Source organism: Ochotona princeps, chromosome 3 (assembly GCF_030435755.1).
Source record: "Ochotona princeps isolate mOchPri1 chromosome 3, mOchPri1.hap1, whole genome shotgun sequence".
Classification (NCBI taxonomy): domain Eukaryota; kingdom Metazoa; phylum Chordata; class Mammalia; order Lagomorpha; family Ochotonidae; genus Ochotona; species Ochotona princeps.
Genome location: NC_080834.1, coordinates 85050917 through 85071721, shown reverse-complemented (window position 1 = coordinate 85071721; position 20805 = coordinate 85050917). Strand labels below are relative to the sequence as shown.

The window sequence follows — 20805 nt, the reverse complement described above, 5'->3', positions numbered from 1 at the left end:
ATGCCTTAGTGTCAGAAAAGCAGAAAGTTAGATGGTTCCCGGGTCTCTGAAGAATTTACCAGGCAATCATAATAACCCTAATGTGCTACTCTTTAAGCTTTCTTGAAACTATGAACTGTAAGAGAGTTTGAGAAGTGCAGTAAAGATACAGTGTAATGAAGTCAGAAGAAGCCAGTGCCCATGTAGCTCCTGCTAGCACCACAGAGAGGCACCATAGGTTTGTCCTAACCACAATCTCTTTTCACTTTCAGGACAAACGCTTTCTTTACTTTATAATTTTGTTCCCTAAGTACGCAGTCATAAGCAGTACAGTTTCATGTGTCCTGCTTTATGGATAAATACACAGAAAGTATTATAAGTATCTGTACAACGTATTTAGCTACAGATACTTTGTATTGTTAATAGATTATAAGCTTCTTGGGTATAGAACACATTGATTCATTGATTGATTGGTAGATTATAACAGAGTAGCTAGATTTATTGAACACACGGTTAGGGAACAGTGGGTAGGTAGGACAATCAGTCTAACTCTGTCAAACACTTATTTCCTGTCTGCATATTTCTTTGTATCTGAGACATGCCTGAGACTTACCACCAATTAATATTAGCATATGGGATATAATTCTGAATATATAATAGGTATGAGTACTATGTAAACCTGTAGAAGAAAAAGCAGCCTTGAAATCCTATGCCTTCCCCATTGGCAAATATCACAGGCCAATTTAATGCAATATCAACCAAATAACCAACGAGCCAAAATATATTTTCTAAATATCTGCTATGTGCTAGTAACTATGTGCTGGTGTTATGGAAGACAAAGAGGGAACAGATGATAGGCTCACTCTCATAGAGTCCAGTCTTACTAAGGAAGCAAACTGCACACACGTGACAATTGGGCTGCCCAGTCATATAACAGCAGAGAGGTAGGGAATGTAATGTGGTCCACTCAGATGAACATATGTACTTGTGGGTTTGCACATATCTGTATAAATAAGTGCTTTCGTACATAGTTGTGATTGCATGTGCAGTAGTGAATAGAGAAATCTAGACATCCCTATATATGTCTTTGTGTGCTCCTCCATAGCTTTGACATTCTGTGCACACTAGATACTACGCGTGGACATTTCCTTGTGAGTGTGCTTGCAATATGGGCATGCATATTTAAACAGGAGTGTGACTGCGTTTCTATGTGTTAGTTATATGCTTGTTCTCTCTTCTGGTATATTTCTATGTAAGCATACTCATCTTCATGTTGATCCAAGGGACTTCTCTGAAGGTAGAATAAGGAAGTAGGCAGGAAAATAGCAATGGTGCTTTAATTAGAGAGATTGGCGATTAGAATGACAGCCAGTAAATGCAGGGATTCAAAAAGCTGAAGGTATTCTTGATGTAAGTGGTCCTTACAAGGAGTTGGAAGGCATCACCTCACTTGTTTCTTGCCCTTCTTAGACACAGCAGACACTTTTCTGACCTCACTCCCTGTTCAGAAGACAGCAAGCTTCACACCAGCATGCTCCTGTCTGTTTATCAGCACAGTGGTGCCTCCAGTCCATTTCTTCTTATCCCCGCCCCTCATTACTTAGCTTAGTTGTTCCCGGCTGGTTTTCCCTTCATGGTATTAGATGGGGGCAGGAAAGATTGGTCTGTCAGTAATTTCACTAACTCTTTCGAAATGTTCTAAGATAGTAAAAAACTGGAATACAACAATCACACTGATACCCATTAGGCAATCTGCATACTGAAGTTAGAAATCTAGACTCCACAATTTATAGTCCCAAACTTTTAAAATTTATAGCCCTGATCTACTTAAGCTGTGCCCAGGGAGGACAATCTGGTTTCACTCAAAAAGCTGTTTTAGATTAAAAACATACACACCAAACACGGTTAATGAATTAACCCTAATTCCACAGGAATCCACTAACACATCAAACCTTCAGATCAAACATGAACTCCAGATTTACATGCCATGGGGGTGTTTTGGCTTTTTTTTTCTTTTCTTTTTAAGGTGTGGAGCTCAAGAGTACCCACACATCGATGCAGACGGCTTTCGTGGAGAGGAACCTTTGTGAGTTCCAGGCTGGCTCTTCCTTCCCTGCCATTTCTGGCCCAGGGGAAGGGCTTACCCAAGTTACCATTGACACAGTACAAGCAACATGGGCTGTGTGTGCGAACCCCAGGCAGCCAGCTTCCTTTGAAACAGCCAGATGGTGCGGCACTCCAGAACACTGACTAGCCAGAACAATAACCAGGCTTCCCAAGGGGTCCCTGTGAAGCATCCCTCCTCTGACTACAGGAAAAGGGAAGCTTTGGGTGTGAGGTCGGCCTCCAGTTCCAGCAGCAGCCCTCTGTGTTCTCTAGGAGGGATTAGTGCCTCAAGGTTCCCCCTGAATTTGCAGCTTGGTCAGTTTGGCATTTCATATCTGTTGTGCCTTAGTCTGAATTTTAATGTACCAACAGTTCTCCAATGCCTTTCTGCGGCCAAACCTCTCTTCTAATTTGTGTCTTGTATATCCATCTACAAAAGGGAGGCTTCCCCTTAGCTGTCCCTAAATAGGTATACACTGAATTCCTGGTTCTGCCCTTGCCCCTACACTGTTCCCTTCTGAGCTTTCCACTGCAAAAAGCAGTGTCTTCATCTTCCAGTTGTTCACACCCAAAAGGAGAAATCAGTTTGGATTCTGCCTGTTTGTTGCTCTGGCCTTCACCACTTAAGCAGCCTCCTTGAAGGTATCCTTGTTCCTGCTCTGTCCTCCCTCAACCTGTTCTCCCTGCAGCAAGAAGAGGAATCTATTTAAAATACATCACTGGGCGCCTTTGGTTTCCTTCTTGGAACTCATTACATTTTTTTTTCTACATTCTTGTGTTACTTAAGCTCTGGGAGAGAAGGGACTTTGTCTCTTTGTTTTCCTCCAAGGTATCCCACCGTACCTTTGCACAGTACTCAGTTCATGGTAGCAACCCAACTGCTGCACAAAAGCAAAACCAAAAAATCAATACCAGTTTATGTCTTGCAATTCTGTGGGTTTGATACATTCCTTTGGGATAATTTCTAACTACAGACTCTACTTGCCTCTTTAAAGATCTTGTCCTCCTCGCGCAGGCGCCTTTGTTCTGCCTGGCGCCGGCCGCTCTCCTCTGCCTCTCGCATCCTCCGTTGGCGCTCAGCAAGCATGGCAAAGGCGTGGATCCTCCTCTCCTCCTGCAGTCTCACCAGCTCTTTGGACAGGAAGTCAAACATGTCTGCCAGCGCCTTTCCTTCCAGGCCAGCCAAATGGTTTTCTAGTAGTGACACCTAGAAAATAATGCTAACTTTCAGGATACAACTTCCTCTAGGGGTGGTGGCTATTAGGAGGGATGCTACATTATCCAGAACTCCTGTCAGTCAATTCATTTCAGAATGTACCTTTTTGATTAGTAATATTATCTCCCCACCCTAAGGGCTCTCCCTAGGAAAGTTTACTACAAACTTTCATATAAAAAAAAAAACCAAAAACAAAACAGATTACTCTGGGTCCCTGATGGGTCACACTGTGCAAATTAGAAGAGGCTTCAGAAGAACATTTCTGTGAGTAAGCACACAGTAGTTTGTTTCCTTTCAGCTTTACCAAAGAAAGTATGTCTTCCCAGATATGAAGTAAAATGCCAAGGTCTTTATTCAAGTTAATATTGTGAAATTAATAAAATAGAATCTCCTGGAAATTCATTCATTATACTTAAAAATTTTTTTTTAATGTCTCACCTTTTCACACAAGTTTGGGGAACTTTATGACCCTGAATGATGTAAAAGTAGAAAATTTTCACACTTCTGAGTCTTTCAATAACTTCAAGGCCATTAACAATCACCTTTGAAACAGCACAGGGGAAAAATCTAAATGTCTTAGGGAAAACGAGGAGCCTCTGGAACTGTTGGCCACAAGGAAGCCACAGTACCTATTGGTGGAACCCTGTATCCTGGCCCTGACATGTGTTTAAAGTTCAGAGATTTGTCTTGCTGTAATTCAAGTTGTACAGCTCACAGCTCCATTCTTTCTTACAGCTCCAAATGCACACTGATCTGGAGTTTTCTTTTAGTTTCTGTCTTTGTTCTTTCCTGTTAGGATTGTTTGGGGACTTTTGGTAGTCTAAACTCTTGAGTCTTTTCTTTGTTGTGCATGAGAAAATCCAAAGCTGCTTATCGACTCTTGCTGTAGCACGAGTTTTCAGTGTTTGTTTTTGTTAATTTTGTGTGATGTGAATACTCTTACTAAGTACTTGTAACAAAGTGCAACATATTTGATAATGATTTTTTAATATTGGGAAGGTATTTTTAAAATATTGTGATGAAACCGAATTTCTTCCTTTTTAGTTTCATACTTCAAATAAAGCCACAGTCATTGACACGAAAGAAATGCACCTATCCCTGAGCAAAACTTTCGAGGACAGAGATCAAAGTAAACCGCAAAAGGTCATTCCATCATTTCTGTAAGTATTTCATATATACACACCAATATCTGTATAAATGTGATCTTGTATTGTCTGGCAATGTAATCACTGAGCAAATATTTGAAAATGTCTCAGTATAAATAATGTTGTGAACACTTCTTTTAGGGAGATTTATGTTCCTTTCACTTTGGTCAAATTGCATGTTTTCAGAATGGATGTGAAAAAGCATTAAAATTTTAGTTTTGTTCATAAAATGAAAATAATCACTGACTTGTCCCTTTTTACACAACACAAAATGCTAAAATTTTTTTGCTTTTTTGTTTTTGTTTTCGTAAGGTGATCTATCCTGTGTAACCTTCTCCTGTTCCCTTTTTTTTTTTAAGATTTATTTATTTTATTACAAAGTCAGATATACAGAGAGGAGGAGAGACAGAGAGGAAGATCTTCCGTCCAATGATTCACTCCCCAAGTGAGCCACAACGGCCAGTGCGATCCGAAGCCAGGAACCAGGAACCTCTTCCAGGTCTCCCACGCGGGTGCAGGGTCCCAAAGCTTTGGGCCGTCCTCGACTGCTTTCCCAGGCCACAAGCAGGGAGCTGGATGGGAAGTGGAGCTGCTGGGATTAGAACCGGCACCCATATGGGACCCCGGGGCGTTCAAGGCGAGGACTTTAGCCGCTAGGCCATGCCGACGGGCCCTCTCCTGTTCCCTCTTATATCCTCACTATAAGGCAAAGGGCTGTTCCTCCAGTGTCAGGCTACTTCAACCTGGACTGTCCCGCTCTTCTGCTCTGCATCCGAAGAGAAGGAATGCTTGTAGGCTGGTGCAAGAGTCAGTCAAGTGCAGCTTCAGCCCTGACACCCACATGCTTATCTTCACCTGTCTCCCAGCCCACGCTTGACTTTTCTACTCACCAAGTTCAAATAAGGAGAGATGGAAAGAAACAGTGAAATGATAAAAACTCATTTCCTTACATTTTGCTCCTTCCATCTGCTCTTCATATTCATAAACGTTTAGCTCAGGACCCAAAATGAATTGTGCCCGTGTTTCCAGGGACTGGAAGTGCCTCCACTTGGAATGCAAATGCAGCCTTTTGATTCCTCAGGTGCCTCCTGCTCATGTCTCACCTCCTCCCTCAGTAATGAACTTGGGTGTACTCAGGCAGTAAAATCTAACTGGAAATCCAGTAAAAATACTTAGGAAGGAATGACTGTTGCAGTCATGTAGCACATTACATATTGGAAGCTACATCTTCTGGGTCACTTTCCACAAAAACAGGAGCAGGAAGTAAAAGGGGTCTTGGCATGGCTGGAGGTTTCTGCACAGTGCCCCCTTTCTCAGAGCACTGGCTCAGGGTACCAGGACACCCTAGTGCTGCTGAAGTAAGCAGAGTGAGCCTTTAGCTAAATGCCAGTTTTCTCATTAAAGTTTAGCTCATCAAAGTTTAGCTGACATGATTGAAGCAATGTAGGTAGTCACTAAAAAGCATGAATGGGTGGAAAAAACCCAGGCTGGCTGGGCTGTACCTGCCAGTCCATCATCAGACTCATCCAAGGCTCCTGGCTTTTTTTTTTTTAATCAGAGCCTCAATAATTGGTGTTTTGGGGGCCCTCTCCCCCATCTCTGAACATCCCTAGTCTTCAGGGTTTCCACACTCAGGGACTTCACTGCCCACAGTCAGCTCCTCTCCTAGTCCTTCTGGCACTCTCACAACCTGTGGCATGCTTCCTCCCTCCCCCATCATCAGTTTTGTCAACTTCAGTAACCGTCACATAAAAATAAAGCTGGGACCATTTCCAAGCTATCTACCATTGGTGCTTAGTTCCTTGTAACACTAAATTCTGAAAACTGATTCTTTTTCAGGTTGATTTATGGACAAGTGGGAAGGAGATTCAAGATATATTCCCACTATTAAAAAATTTTAAATGTGTATATATAAACAAATACTGGAAGAGAATAGGCAAGTATTTGTAGTTTTTGGTTTAGAGCTTCAATTCTCAACTATGTCAGGTGGCAGAGAGCTGGGAGGTCATGATGAAAGTCATCACACATGAGAAGCTAACATTTAATACACAATCTAGTTGGTATATGCTGTATGCACACAGCTCTCAAACTCAGAAATAGCACTGAGATTTATTAGGTTTTTTTTTATTTTAATTGAAAAACAAAGCCATAGAGAGACACAGCAAACAGAAAAACAAAACAAAACAAAACAAAACTTCTCCATATTAGCTTACTCCCCAAATGCCTGTAACAGCCCAGAGTGGGTCACCAAAGTCAAGAATCTGGAACTTCATCAGGGTCTTCCACATGGGTGGCAGAAGCAAAATTGCTTAAGCCATCATCTGCTGCCTCCCAGGATATACATGAGGAGGAAACTGGATCAGAAGTGGAGGAGCCAGAACTCAAATCAAGCCCCCCAAAAGGGGATCTGGGTGTCCAGATTGACAATTTAATCACTGTTCTAAACACCTCCCCCTAGTTTGTTTGTTTGTTTGTTGTTTAAGAATATTTGTTTATCTGAAAGGTAGAGTTACAGAGGGAGGGGAGACAGACAGATCTCACACCTACTGATTCACTTCTCAAAAGGCCACAATGACCAGGCTGGGCAGGCCCAAACAGGAGCTTTTTCTAGGTCTCCCTCATGGGTGGAAGGGTCCCAGGGGCTTGGGCCATTTTCTTCTGTTTTCCCAGGCACATGAACAGGGAACTAACTAGGAAGCAGAGCAGCTGGGACATGAACCAGTGCCCATATGGGATGCTGGAGTTATAGGTAGTAGCCTCACCCACTGTACCACAGTGTTGGCCTCATGCCCTGATACTTTAAGACAAATCTGGTTTCTCATTCTTTTTGGCATTGCTTTTATTATATACCTGTTCTGCTAAGTGAAATAGAATTACCAAAAGCATTTTCTGTTCTTCTTGTTAGCACAAATAAGAACATAACAGTATATGCAATTCCATGAAGGTACGATCCCACCCAGCTTTAAGAATGCTCAAAGGTTAGGGGTCAGTGCTGTGGCATAATGGATAAAGCCACTATGGCATCCAGTTTGAGTCCCAGCTGCTCTATTTCCAATCCAGCTTCCTGCCAATGGCCTGGAAAAGTAGCAGAGGATGGCCCAAGTCTTTGGGCCCCTGCATCCACATGGGAGACCAAGAAGCAGCTCTTGGTCCTGGCTTTCGATAGGGCCAGTTCTAGTCACTGCAGGTGAAGTGACCCAGCAGGTGGACTAATGTCCACTGCTTGCCGTACTAGCAAGTACCAGTTTGAATCCCAGCTGATCTACTTTTGTTTTAGCTCCCTACTAGTGTACCTGTGAAAGTAACAGAGAATACCCCCAAATGCTTGAGCGCCTATGCCAATATGGGCAACCTGGATGGAGTTCCAAACTTGTGGCTTCAACTTGACTCAGGCATGGGTGTTGCAGCCATTTGGAGAGTGAACTAGCAGATTTTTTTTTCTCTCTGCCTCTTCCTCTCTCTATGCAACTCCACATTTCAAATTAAATAAATTTTTCATTGGGTAGGATGTTCATTGTTTCATCCATTCATCTATTGTTACTATGGCATTGCTTGTGCAGTCACAGAAATCAAGGTGGGGAAGATAACAGGTGACAAAAGAGAAAAGCAGGACCTTGTTCTCGTGCAAGTTCCTCTGTCGCTGTAAGGCCAGGGACACCTGCTTCTCGGCTTTTTTCACCAGCTTCTGATCTTCTTGCAGTGCGTGACTGGTCCGCAACTCCTGGATCAACTCCAATCGCTTCTCTTTCCCTTCAAACATCTGTATCAGAGCAAATCAAAGACAGACTTGCAAGTTACCAACTCTTTGTGCCAAGCACTGGGAGTTGCAAGTGAGTTCTGTCCTGCTTGATGGGATGCCACAGTGCTAAACTTCCACCCTCTGGTCAGCACCTTCTGTGGCTCAGGTGGAGAAGAGACTTCATATTCAGTGTGCTGTTGACTTGGTATCTGAACAAGCTGATCAAAACCAACATCCCAACTATAGAGTCATATTGAGAAGTTAGAACTTCCCCCCCATTTCCTTCCCTAATAAACTTGGGATGGCATTTTTCTTAGCCATGTTTTCTTTTTCAGTAAATGGATCAGTGTGAAGTCAGAAGGTAATTATGGAAAGGAGAGTGAAGAGTAGTGCTGGACACAAGTTGCTCACCCAGGTCCATGGACATATTCATTGTACCTGGGTCTCTTAATAACAATAACTGCCTGGGTAAAATAGAAAAAAAAGAAAGAAAGAAGTTAAGTGGGGCTTAATATCTGTCCACTTTTTAAGTGAAAGCTGGCTGCTCTGGCTGCACAGTCTGATCAAGGCTTGCCAGTCAGGAAGGTGAGTTGGATTTGCTAACAGCTAACTAATTCTCTCTTGGGTTTATATAACTGTGAAATGAGTTTACAGATAGAAAAGAGAGAGATAGAGAAAGAGAGAGAGAAAGAAAGAGAGAGAGAATACATCCAAGAGCACAGAAGTAGCAAATAGTAAGGGTTCAAAACTATAGTTGCTATTTAGCTATTTCATTTATAATGCATGTAGTTGTATATGACTGTGGAAAACTAGAAAGTCCATCTGGTTTATGATGCTTTAATAGTTAAAATCAAGGTGAAGAAAGGTGTGGATGTAGCAGTTGAAAGGAAGAAATGAGTTTCACACCACCTCTGTTACAACTGTGGCAAGTAGCAGGTAAGCCCTTTCTCTCTCTCTCTCTCTCTCTCTCTCTCTGACACAGTGGACAATAGATGGCACTAGAAGGGAATGGGCAGGTAGTTCAAGAGTCCAGCTGGCTAGGACTGCAGGGTGCCAAGCAGGGTGCCAAGAAGGAAGGCTGCCAAGGAGAAAAGCTCAGGTACATTGGGGGAAAAAAAGTTATTCTCAGAAGAGAAGTACATGGCCAGAGGCTGGATCTACACACCATGTTCTGAACAACTCGACCCCGTATCAACTTCTGAAGGTAGATCACAGCCATTTCTATCTCTTCTTCTTCCTAAAAGGACAAAGGGAGAACCAAGTAGTCTAAGAACAGTGGCAGTCCAAGTGCTGGGTATGTCTTTGAAGACTGATATCAAGCAAAAGAACTGTGCTATATGCCATAAGAATCCACAGAGACATGAAAATGGTCCTTCTCTCATTGAACACATTATAAGCTTAGTGTTACTTACTATATTGTGAAAATCCATTACTATGTCTTGTTGTAAATAGTCTATTAACAAAGGCCATTAAAAGCAAAAATGATAGGACCTCCATGCTCTTCCTATAGAGGATGTCATTTTCATTTTTTATACTCTTCTAAAACTAACCCAAAATCACATTTGATCACAAATATGCAAAGAATTTAGCTGATGTATGTAATAGTGACATGATTTTCCTAAGAATTTAGCTAAATTGGTGCATTCAGAATATAACGGACAAGATCAACCACCTACCAAAATCATCTTAAATAACTCCATGTCAAAAACAACAAGAGCAAGATCTGGAAATCTAATTACAATTTGCCTCCAAAGATAAAAGAAAATAACAGTTTAGTCAATGTTACCAACCCACAATAATGAAACATGTTAACCAAAGGCTCCAGTATACTCCAGACCAGCACAGCTGTGGGGTGTCAATGAGTTCTCCTCTCATCTTCCAATCCCTAGCCCACCCCATTCCGATGAAGCACACACCAACCTCCTAAATACAGTCTGGCTCTTTACTGGGATTGATCTGTACTGAGAGGCCATGTGCTGACCAGCCAACAGGAACTTGCTAAGCCACCAGGTAGTTATATTGCTTTCCTTAAAGTAATCAGTTAGCATTGTGGCCTCTCTAGTAGTTTCTTGTGAGTTTGTTGAATCTGACTTGGTCCTTTAAATCCTAAATAACTCTGGTTCCTTGCCCAAATTGAGTGTGGTGAGAAATTACCCTGGTCGGAGTAACCCCCTTGAACCATTCCTGCCACAGGAGCCAGCTAGTCTTGATGGCATACCATTTTCCTTTGGTTTCAGCAATCAGCCACCTAGCCATGTAGGAGGCCAGGCATGGTAATTAATTATTATTCAACCCATCTTTTCTGTTTGACAGACATAAGAATAGCTTTCTGAAGCCTATCTTTCATGGAAAGATGTTTTCTTTGTGATTTATTCTTCAAAAAAAAGTTGGGTGTATATTTCATTTCATTTTCCTTGCTTTTATATACACTCAATAATTTGACATACAAGAATAAAGAAAATATTTAAGTTAGAACTTGGAAAACTAACATTGCTCCATTACATTTGTTTTCAACCCAAACTATCCTAAAAAATTAATAGACTGCAATAGTGAATTTAGCATTTTGCATTTAAATGTTTCAAACTTACATTGGAGCTCATCTCCAAGGTTGGAGTTGGAAGGCGAGTTTGAGGTACTGATTTTCTGTGAAGGAAGCGCAGAGGTTTCGTGTCTTCAAGAACTTTTTTCTTCTTATCCAACAGTGCCTGAAATAATCACAATTAGTAGGGACCAATAGCCTAGCGGCTAAAGTCCTTACCTTGAACACATCAGGATCCTATATGGGCACTGGTTCTAATCCCAGCCGCCCTGCTTCCCATCTAGTTCCCTGCCTGTGGCCTGAAAAAGCAGTTGAGGACGGCCCAAAGCCTTGGGAACCTGCATCCGTGTGGGAGACCCGGAAGAAGCTCTGGGCTTCTGACTTTGGATTGCCTCAGCTTCAGCCATTGAGGCCTGGTGAGGAGTGAATTATTGGATGGAAGATCTTCCTCTCTGTCTCTCCTCTTCTCTGCATATCTCGCTTTCCAATAAAAACAAATAAATCTTTCAGGATAGTCCATTAAAATAATAATAATAATAATAATAATCAAAACTAGTCTCACCCCTAGATAGAGTCTACAGATCTGATTGTCAATAAGAAATAGTATTCTCTATGTCCTTGCCAGTTCAGTTTGAGAAAATCCAAACTGGGGTACATATTTCTCCCAAGCCATGCTATGACATTTCTAAGGATAGGCTAACCACTTTATTAATATAAAATATATTTTAGTTGTATCTATTTTTGTTTTTTTTAGTTGTATCTATTTTAATTAAAGCTTCTGGAGGAAGATTTAATATGCTTTTGGTTTTAAAAAGTTCTGTCTTATACACATATAAGCAACCCCAAACACATTCCTTTTCTTTCACATGATATAATTGATCGAATGCATGGGCAATAGGAAATTTTTCTGCACCAGAAAAATTCTGCACCAGTAAATGACTTACACATTTCCAAACCAAATCATGCACACAGATGTGCATAACAGCATTATGTACAATATTAGTCATTATACAAACAGCTCAACTGTCCCTTGGTTGATTGGTAGATGCGTGAAATGCGGCTTATCTACAAATGAAACTGTGTGCAGTAATCAGAGGGATGAAATACTGGAATGTGGTAGAACATGGATGAATGATGAAAATACTATGCCAAATGAAAGAAATCAGACAGAAAAGGTCACATAATGAATGATTCCCCTTATGTGAAATGTCCAGAACAAGCACATTCAAAAAGAGAAAGAAGAGTGTGTCTTGCAGTAGAGGGAAAGGAACTTGGGAGTCACTAGTCATGAGTATAGAATTCACTTTGGAGACCACAAAAATGTTCTGGAATTACACAGTGGGTGACAGTTGTACAATCCCATTAATGCACTAAAAATCATTGAATTCTATTCTTTAAAAGGGTGAAATTTATTGTACGTGAATTATTCTCACTCTTTTTTCAGAAAAGAGCGTAAAGGAGAAATGACGATTTTCTAGAGACAAGCAAAATCTGAAATCAGCTCATATCAATAGATAATCCCTACAAGGAATGATAAAGCAAATTTTTCAGATAGAGAAAAGAATGACAGAGGAGAGATGCTTAGCTCTATCAAGAAGATATAAAATACTGAACCTACTGAACTAGCGGCTTTGGACCTGGGGCCCAGCAATGTGTGCTGACAATCCAGGCATGTGACTTCTTTTTAAATCTTAGAGCAGAGGAGTTTATTGCTTTATTGGACATTGACACGCATGTGACATGCATGTGATTTTGATGCATGCTCAAGAATGAGAAGTTGAATTTCAAGGCAGATGAGAAAGAAATTGAAGAGGACTTCTTTTTCTTCACACTGCCCTGATAACAAATATAAAAGGATGAAAAACGTGGCCTATTACAACTATTAACATCATCATAAATTCCCAATACTAGAAATTTGCTCTACCTCAGCACAGTGTCAAACTCTATCAAACAGATCCAAAGTTAGAATCTTTCAAAGAATGAGCATGACTTCTGTGTATACTGAAAATAACCTCCAAAAGGTTTTTCTTGTTTGACATGGGTGAGGGGGGAGCACAACTGGTTCTGCACTGCCTAGGCATCTCCAGAAAAGTGCACCAAGGAGAAAGAATGTAAGGTTGCATGACAGATCCTGGTACGCTAGAGTGTAAAAGCACCTTGTCTCCCAAATAACGATTATACCTTATGAACTTCAGCCAACTCTTGGTCAAACCTTGATGCCCTCTTCAGAACTCCAGACTTGGTGGTGAGGACTTTGGGCTTCGGAGTTCTGATTCTCGGTTGTGTCACAAAATCTGGGAGAGATGACTCAAGTTCAACTAAACCTGTGGAGAGGAAGTACATGTGTTTAGTATTCGGTGTGTGGATTTGTCTTTTCAGAAATACACTGCTACTTTTAGTAATTATCTGCCAAGTGTTGTCATTGGAATGTAAAGTGTATTCCTGTATAATTACGTTCTGATTCAGACTAAAAAAGATGAATAATTATAAAGTAAAAATATTACCCTACAAAAAGTAATACATCCCATGATAGTAATCAACAGAAAATTAAGTATCTTATGATATATGGTGCCACTATTCTAAAATGGATGATGAGCAATTTATCATTCTGGTCTGCAAATAGCCAAATCAGGGCTACAAGTTCAACAATGTGACCCTCAGTTCATGATCTTTGCCGTATGACGCTTCACACACCAACTAAAAGTTAAATAAAACACTTGGACTTCAAAAAAGCATCAGGCTCTTCAGAAATGATTTATCCTTTTGCCCACTACTTTCTTTAAGTTTTGATTTTATTACATACTTTTCATTTACTTTTATAAACCTGACATAAGAGTGTTTTCTACATTACTTTTTTAAAAACATATTTCATTTACTTGAAAGGCAGAGAGAGGGAGGGAGAGAGAGAGAGCGTGAGCTGATTCATTGCCAAAATGGCCACAACAGCCAGGGTTGAACCAGGCCCAATCAAAAACAGGAACTCTAAGTCTGCCATGTACATGGCAGGGGTCCAAGTATATAAGCCATTTTTCACTACTGTCCCAGGTGCATTAGTAGGAACCTGCAAAGGAAGTGGATCAGCCGCAGCTCAAACTGGAACTCTGATATTAGATGCTAGCATTGCAGGTAGCAGCTTCACCCACTGGATCACAATGCTAGTCCTCTATTTTACATTTGGCTAATTATTAATAACACTAAACACTTAAAATGTCTAGTAACTGAATCTATTCCTTGCTAAGTTGCTTTCTGGTGTACCCATTTACTTAATTACTTTGGAAGAGATAAACAGTAATTGAACTTTTTAAAGATTTATATATTTTTATTTGATAGGTAGATTTTATACAGGAGAGGTCTTCCACCTGGTGGTTCACTCCCCAAATGCCCACAAAAGTCAAAGCTGAGCTGATTCAAAACTAGGAGCCAGGAACTCTCCACGGTCTCCCACATATGTACAGGATCCCTTAGACCTTCCTCTATTGCTTTCCCAGGGCTGGATTGGAAGTGGAGCAGCTGGGACATGAACCAGTGCCCATATGAGACACCAGCACCACAAAGTAGAGGATTAACGTGCCACACCGCCACCCCAGCTCCTGAATTTTTTTTATCTATTATTTATGACTTAGTTTTTACTGGTTTGCATGGGCTCCATAATGTTAAACATGTTCATTTTTGTTTCTTGCAAATGATTTTTGTTGCTTAGCTTTTAATCTAAATGTCTATCATTTATGCATTTAATCCATTTAATCATTTTATTTTTGAAAATCCTTTAAAGGTAGCATGACAAAGAGAAGGGGAGAGAAAGGCAAAAATATCTCCCATCTACTGGCTCATTCTCCAAATGTCCACATCACTTGGAACCAGATGAGGCCAAACCCAGAAACCTGGAACTCCATCCTGTCTCCTATACGGCTAGCAGAGACTCAAGTACTTGGCATTTCATCCTCTGCCTTCTCAAGCACATTAATAAGAAGCTGGATCAGAAGCAGAATAGCTGGGACTGGAACTGGCTTTCTGATAGAGGACACAGGTGTCCTACATGGTAGCTTAATGCCCTGTGTCACACCAGTCCCTAAGATAACAATCTTTGGATAGGAATTTTTAACTGGACAAGTTGTTTACCTTCATAGGTGTTGAGATAGTGGTTCTTGACTACAAAGTCCTCGGAGTTGTTGTCTGGGAAACGACCGAGGCGAGCTAGAGGCCCGTAGACCTGTGATCCATAATCAGAATAATCCTTGATGATGTTTCTTCTCTCGAACTTCCCTTCTACATTCTTTCTCTTTTCTACAAGTTTTCTGATTGCTGAAATAGAACATATTTCTATGACTAGCTCCAAAATATTTCTCTGAATTAAACAAATGCAGAGTAGTAAGCCAATTCAAGTTTTACATACAGGGAAGCTACTAAATTGAATTAAATTCAAGATGACTTCCAGCAACCAGATATATAGCGCTGAAGACAGAGGACTACTATCTGTGTGGCTCAAACTGTCTTAAGACAGGCAGCAGTGACAGAAGCTGAATCCCAGTCAGTGTCTTCAATTGATACTCATCAAGTATTTTTTGTCTGCATTGCAAGATCTGAGCCAAGAGGTATTCAACGAAAGCTTGTTAAATAAATGAAAAAAACTCGATGTAACCAAGAAATACATGTTCAGTGAAGAGTTAGAATTATTCTCCCCTATAAGAACAATGTAAAGGGAAGCCTGTAGGCTCATCACAGTTTGTTGAGAAGTTAGAGAGAAGAGGCAATTATGCTTATTTAGAATGCACTTATCTACAGAGGCATGGTTGGTACCTCAACAAGTTCCTTTTCCTTTCAGATCTCATGACAGACCCACTCCCTCTGGATGACTCTATGTGCTGTAAGGTCACCAGGGTTGGGAAATCAGGCCCACGGAGTCTTGGTGTCACTCCTGCTTATGCTTGGTCTTCAGTGCTCTTTTGTGTGTGAGTTGGAGCTGAGAATTTAGTGAAACTAGCTGATATCTTATTCATCAAGTTAATTAAATCCATCACTATTGAGATCAAGTATAGAAACAGAAAAATGTCAAGAATGAACAGCTAGCAGCTAGTTAAAGGTGACTTTCTCACATTAAGAGAAAGCTCAAACTTAAGATCACTAAAATAATCTTCGGCGATAGTTCTAATTTTGCTAGTGTTTTGGTCTTGCCAGAAAAATAACACCTTGAAATGATTCTTTCTTTATTCATTTTTTTTTTTGCAGATTTTAATTGACTTTATTTGTTTCCGGGATCTAGTAGCAGCACAGATCAAAACGGGTAAACTCCTGCGCCAAATAAAGAGAGTAAACTGGATACTTCATCTTTTATGTATAAAGGATAGATATATGTATATCTTTTATGTCTGAAATACAGAAATACACACATTATTATATATATGACATTTTTGTGTTATTAAAATTTCTTGGAGAGGGATGATGAGTCAAAAAGACACATAAAATATCTATATAGGGGAAATAATGATTAAAAGGTTGAGAAACTAAAGTAGGGCTCTTTATCCAGAACCTAAACTCATGAATATGGGGAACCCAACACATATACACATACAAAAAAACACACAAATATGTATGTATGTGTGTATGCACACACACAAACACACCACACTCCTATAATGTCAAAAATTTGTCTACCTGTTAGAACACCATTTGACTTTCCTCATGAGAGATTCCCCTCCACTTTGTTACCTTTGAAAAACAGCTTTTCTCTGGTGGGGAGAGAGGTCGGGGGAGGAGAAAAAGAGAGGGGAAGGGACATCCCTAAGCCTAAAGAACTGTACCATGAAGAGTAAAATTTTAAAAATATAGCTTCTCTCAAATCCCTTATGTGATACACCAAGACCAAAACAGCACCGATCCTGGTTAGATCGGGTTTGGCCAAAGATCCCAAACAAAGCCCACTTGCCCATTTTCCTCGTGTGTACACTAAGTCATTACTTGATAAATGTCTGCACTGGATCTGTGCCACTTTTGCCTCTTTTTCTTCCTGCAGTTTAGTCCACTTGGCATTCAAGTGCTTCATGTTCAGCTCATTCTGATTCTCATCACGCTTCCTCAGCAGCTCTTTCAGAACTTCCAGACGAATCTCCTGCAATCTTCAAGTAAATAATAAAGCACAAAGAAGCATATGGTTGTCTCAAACAGGTTATTCTAGGGAGTATTCATTGTCACAAACAGGATCTTTCTGTTCATATATTAAAATAATAATAATAAGAGATTTAAAAACACTGTGGCAGAAGTGTGAAGAATGAACTGGGGGTGTATGGCAGAGATGATTCAGAACATATGTGGATATAGTTCTGAAAGACGAAGACGATGCCAGGCACATAAGACAAAAGCAGCATTCTCTAGGTAGATGGGCCACAGGAACTGTGAGAGTTTTATGGATGCTTCCAGAATAGGGGAGTGGATAGAAAAAGACTGCAGTACACTATCTTAACAATGACTGTGACAATGTGAGTGCCTGGAACATGGCAGATACTCAGTAAACCTGTGTTCTTTCCCTTACATCCAATCTGTCTTCTAGGGCCACCTTCTTCATGCATTTCCAATTAGGTACAGATGATTTAAAAATCTTTCCCAAGTATTTCTGAATTAGAATTTGTCTACTTGAATCTCCTGTGACAATTTTTTTTTAAATGCATTCATTTTTTGTTCTCCCAAAAATCTCTCTTTTCTTTTTTTTTAAGATGTATTTTATTTTTATTGGAAAATCAGATATATAGAGAAGAGGAAAGAGAGAGAGGAAGATCTTCTGTCCAATGATTCACTCCCCAACTGGCCACAAAGACATAGCTGAGGATCCAAAGCCAGAGGCAGGAGCTTCTGCTTGGTCTCCCACGCGGGTGCAGGGTCCCAAGGCTTTGGGCCGTCCTCGACTGCTTTCCCAGGCCACAAGCAGGGAGCTGGATGGGAAGCAGGGCCACTGGGATTAGAATCGGCGGCCATACAGGATCCCGGCATGTGCAAGGCAAGGGCTTTAGCCACTAGGCTGCCACGCTGGGCCCTATCCCTTCTTTTAATAATCTTTTCCCCCTTGATCCCTCCTCTGAAACACCTGCATCCACCCATTCACCTCTTACTGATTTCATCATCTCTCTCCTAACTTGAATTCTTTGCTGCAGCTTTCTCATTCTGCTGTCTGGACCACATGGCTATCCAGGCTTTCCTTCCTGAACATGGCTTTTACTCATACATAACTTAGTCACTCGTTTGTCAAATATTTATTCAATGCCTACCACAAGCCAGGCAGGAAGTCATGATGTACAGAATGAAACGCCTCTCTCCTGGGAAGCAATGCTGGAGCAGAATAGGCGCCTAAGCCACCTTGTTCACACAGAGGAGATATATACCAGTCTAGAGGAATGAGAAGATTCCTGTGGGAGAAGAAAGGATGAGCAGCAGGAAAGCAGGGACGAAATGGGAAAGGTTTCCTTAGCGGAGCTGTTAACTCAGTGAAGTGTTTAGGATACACAAAGACTGGGATTTGTCACATTGGACAGAAGCAAGTCCTCAGGAGAGGAGCAGAACATTCCTGTTAAACGAATAGAGATCGAACAAACATGTCACACCCGCAGAACTTCTGCAAGTGAAGACACGTGGGAGGGTGAATGAGTAGTGACAAACGTGGAAAGGCAGGTGCTTCTACATCACCTTTCCCTCTAGAGATAGAAATACAGTCACTTGTACAAGAACAACATTTTGGCCAACAACTGATAGTCTCAGAAGATTACAATGGAGCTGAAAACTTCCTCTTGCCTAGCGACATCACAGCCAACAGTCCTAACACCGTAGCACTGGACATTTATTACGTGTTTGTGATGCTGCTGGTGTAAAGAAAGCTGCTGTGCTACCAGTCACACAGAAGCACAGCACACACAAAGATACTTTCAAAAGTCCAGGGGAAAATGGAGTTAAAAGGTCAGTTTATTATAGTGCAGATTTTGAAAATCTATAATCTTTCATAATATATATTTTCATGAATTTTTTGAAGATCCCTCATGAAATTATATACAGTACATAGTACTTAATAGTGATAACAAATGGCAATTTACTGGTTATTGGTTTCTGTATTTGCTATTGTATATGTTTATTATTATTTTAGAGTGTATTCCTTCTGCTTGAAGAAAAAAAATCTACTATAAAACAGAATGCTGGGCCTGGCACGGTAGCCTAGTGGCTAAAGTCCTCGCCTTGCACATGGCCCCACTTCCCACCCAGCTCCCTGTTTGTGGCCTGGGAAAGTAGCCGAGGACGGCTCAAAGCCTTGGGACCCTACACCCATGTGGGAGATCTGGAGGAGTCTCTGGATTCCTGGCTTCAGGTTGGCTCAGCTCTGGCCACTGTGTTCACTTGGGGAGTGAATCAATGGTTGGAAGGTCTTCTTCTCTTTTTCTACTCCTCTCTGTATATCTATCTGCCTTTCCAATAAAAATAAATAAATCTTAAAAAAAAAACAGTATGCTGTGTTATATTTCATGTATACCCTACCTCTTGACTGCATGAAGGGACCACACTGAGCAACCAACTTGTAGCAGCCTGGTTTGGATACGCCTGCTTTATGGTACTCACTCAGCAACAAAATTGCCAAATGAGTTAATTTCCTGTTGGTTCATCAGCATAGGAGTGCATTAGGTATAGTTCTCAGCTTCACTTTTGACCTCAATTTCTTCCATTGTAAAATGGTGATGACAGAATCCACTTTATAAGGTTGTTGTAAGCATTAAATGAGTTAATGTACATGATGTGCTAGAACGATAGTTCTTAAACTTAAGTATGTATCAGAATAATCTGGAGGGTTTAGTATGCCATAGACTGCTGGACCCTAACCCATCCAGTGGGTCTGGGGTGGGGCCCAAGATTTTGTATTTCTAACAAGTTCCCAGCTAATGCTGACCCTGCTGGGACGTAGACCATTCTCTGAGAATTATTGGCTTAGAACATCGTCTGGCACACAGGAAGCACTCTGCAAGTATCTGTAAGTATCTGTCATCATCACTGATAGTGTTTACTTAAGGTTGCTTTCTTACTTATCTTTCAAAACTCATTCAGAAGCCACCCTCCTCAACCAGAGCTAATTGTTCCCTCACCTAAGTACCCCTATCGCTTTATGAATAGACAAGTATACCACCTGACAGACCTGTTGGAAAGGTGTTGATCTGAAGGTCTTTGCTCCATCCCCTGCCAACTGTTCTGACATTCTTGCCTTCCTCCTGGTCCAGGGGACACAAGGAGCTCTGGTTGGACACAGCACTGCCTATTCTTCCCTGGTTCCTCACGCACAGTGCAAAGCCTAGCACAAAGGGGCACCTCAAAGTAATTCATTAAAATTATCCTGTTTTACAAAAGCATACACTTTCTCTGACCAACTACATTGTTTTACATTTTAACACTTCTGACAAGATAATTAGGGCAATACATTTAAATGTCTGAAGAGACAATTGAGTATTTGACACCTACTTTGCCCCCAACACTATCTGAATAAAACTGGAAGTTTTCCAAATCGTCATGTAGAATGAATTCAGGCTTAACCAGAAAATGCTACCCCCAAAAACAAAATTCTTAATTTTGCACCAAATTAAGCCCTCAACTCCCGTTTGTAGGAGGGGCCTTGGCAGTATTATCCCAAGGAATAAAGCACCTCAGCACAGCCTAGCACTGAGCTCAACTGTCTCCCGTGGGTTGGGTTTACATGGCGGCGACTGCGGCAAAGCGAGAGTCACTGCTGCCAGCACAGCCCGAGACCTGAGCCAACCCTAGGGGCTGTCCCCGGGCCCTGCACTCCCTCGATGACTCGGATGTATCGGAGTAAGATGGACAGTAGCTTTGATTCTGATTGTGGTGAGCTGGAGCCACCTGATCACTAACAAGACATCTTCTGTCAGCCACCAGCCACCAGTGCTTCCTGTTGAAGTGCATAGCAACAGAGGAAGAGAAGAAGCAAACGGAAATAGTGCTTCCCAGCACCTTAGGATGCTGCTGCTCAGGGCCAGTACAACACTGAATGTACCTGCGCTGTGAGGAGAATGTTCCTAGAAGCCTGTCGTGTGCATATTTATTCACA

The 20805-nt window shown here is 41.2% G+C and overlaps 1 protein-coding gene across 1 annotated transcript in view; it reads right to left on the bottom strand.

Moving 5' to 3' along the window:
- Positions 1-20805, bottom strand: part of CFAP91 (cilia and flagella associated protein 91) — a 52848-nt gene that overhangs the window by 6486 nt on the left and 25557 nt on the right. The window contains exons 8-14 of the mRNA XM_004577876.3: positions 16680-16837; positions 14844-15026; positions 12906-13048; positions 10774-10890; positions 9351-9422; positions 8060-8206; positions 3071-3292 (exon numbers count right to left, since the gene is read on the bottom strand). Of these exons, the coding sequence (XP_004577933.2) occupies positions 3071-3292; positions 8060-8206; positions 9351-9422; positions 10774-10890; positions 12906-13048; positions 14844-15026; positions 16680-16837 (1042 nt within the window). The remainder of the gene's footprint in view (positions 1-3070; positions 3293-8059; positions 8207-9350; positions 9423-10773; positions 10891-12905; positions 13049-14843; positions 15027-16679; positions 16838-20805) is intronic.